The 1,182-nt window shown below is 40.9% G+C and overlaps 1 protein-coding gene across 1 annotated transcript in view; it reads right to left on the minus strand.

The window, feature by feature from the left end:
- Positions 1 to 1,182, minus strand: part of LOC119585700 (equilibrative nucleoside transporter 1-like) — a gene marked incomplete at its 5' end in the record, with an annotated part of 13,328 nt that overhangs the window by 1,032 nt on the left and 11,114 nt on the right. The window contains 1 exon segment of the mRNA XM_037934374.1: positions 21 to 217. Coding sequence (XP_037790302.1) covers positions 21 to 217 — 197 coding nt within the window.

The following is a 1,182-nucleotide window of genomic DNA, read 5'->3' on the forward strand; positions in this document are numbered from 1 at the left end:
ATAACTAAATAAAATCCTACCTTGGATAATAGATCATTGTAAGCGTTCCCACGTAACCATTGGTGAAGGCGAAGAGGAAAATGAGTACGATGTAATAGGCGTCATGGTCGAGCAGCGTTGGAAAAGTTTTATTTTCTCCATGGCAGAGCATGAGCAGTGGCAGGAATACCAACCTTGCCGCGCCGAACACGTGGAGCTGCCAACCGCGCGCACGTGGCTAAGGGATTAGAATAAACCTGTGGTTATGTTAATTTCGTGATTGATAGCGTGATATGGAGGTGTAGGGTAGGGGTGGGGGGTGGGTTTGCGGAAGTATATGCATTTATTTTTGGTGTATGTATCAGTGAGGGTTGAGTGTCTACGCCTACTTGTGTTCAAGATTGAGCTCATTATCTTCGAATTTTATTCCCATTCACATACACACACAACCTTTTAATACGTGCTCAAGCATCGTCCTAACTACAATTGTAAAAGACAACCTGCTCATAATCACTACACGCAATAACTTCATCTGATTATGGATTTCAGTTACATATATACAGAACATATATACTGCATATCATCGTTCCCTGGCGTATACAACTAACTTTTTAAGCTTTACATATTACTTCCCATACTCCCCTGTGCGACACCCTCACTCCTCATGTAAAATATTCTAGTTCCAGAAGTGACGTCCCCCCCTCCCTCCTGCAAACACATACCCCAAAATAGCTGTTTACATCATTTACAGGCTGGTGACACTGAAAATACTTTCTTAACTTCATTTACTCCAAATATATATTATACATGTATAGTTATCATACTTCCTCTAGACTGATGTAAATCACTGCATTCAAATACCTGATGATAGATAACTTATGCCTGGCTGGACTGGCAAAACCCTTGTAGTTTAGGCAGGACAGTTGAGAGCACGTCCTCATTTCCTCGTTATTACTATTACTTTTATCATTATTATCATCAAAGCATATCTTCCTCCACATCATTATATTTTCAATCAGGAAAGGTCCACATTTACCCAATGAGTAATTTGAGGCTAGAGATACAATTCAAATATTTCGCGACACACTCGGACGGGGTCATGACGCATTAGTGTGTTGTGGCACACGGGTTAAGGACTATTGCCCTAAAACTACAAGTGTATACCTGAACAAACAGCAGGTCAGCCAGGATGCAGAACTGTTT

Source organism: Penaeus monodon, chromosome 20 (genome assembly GCF_015228065.2).
Source record: "Penaeus monodon isolate SGIC_2016 chromosome 20, NSTDA_Pmon_1, whole genome shotgun sequence".
In the NCBI taxonomy this organism is placed as follows: Eukaryota; Metazoa; Arthropoda; class Malacostraca; order Decapoda; family Penaeidae; genus Penaeus; species Penaeus monodon.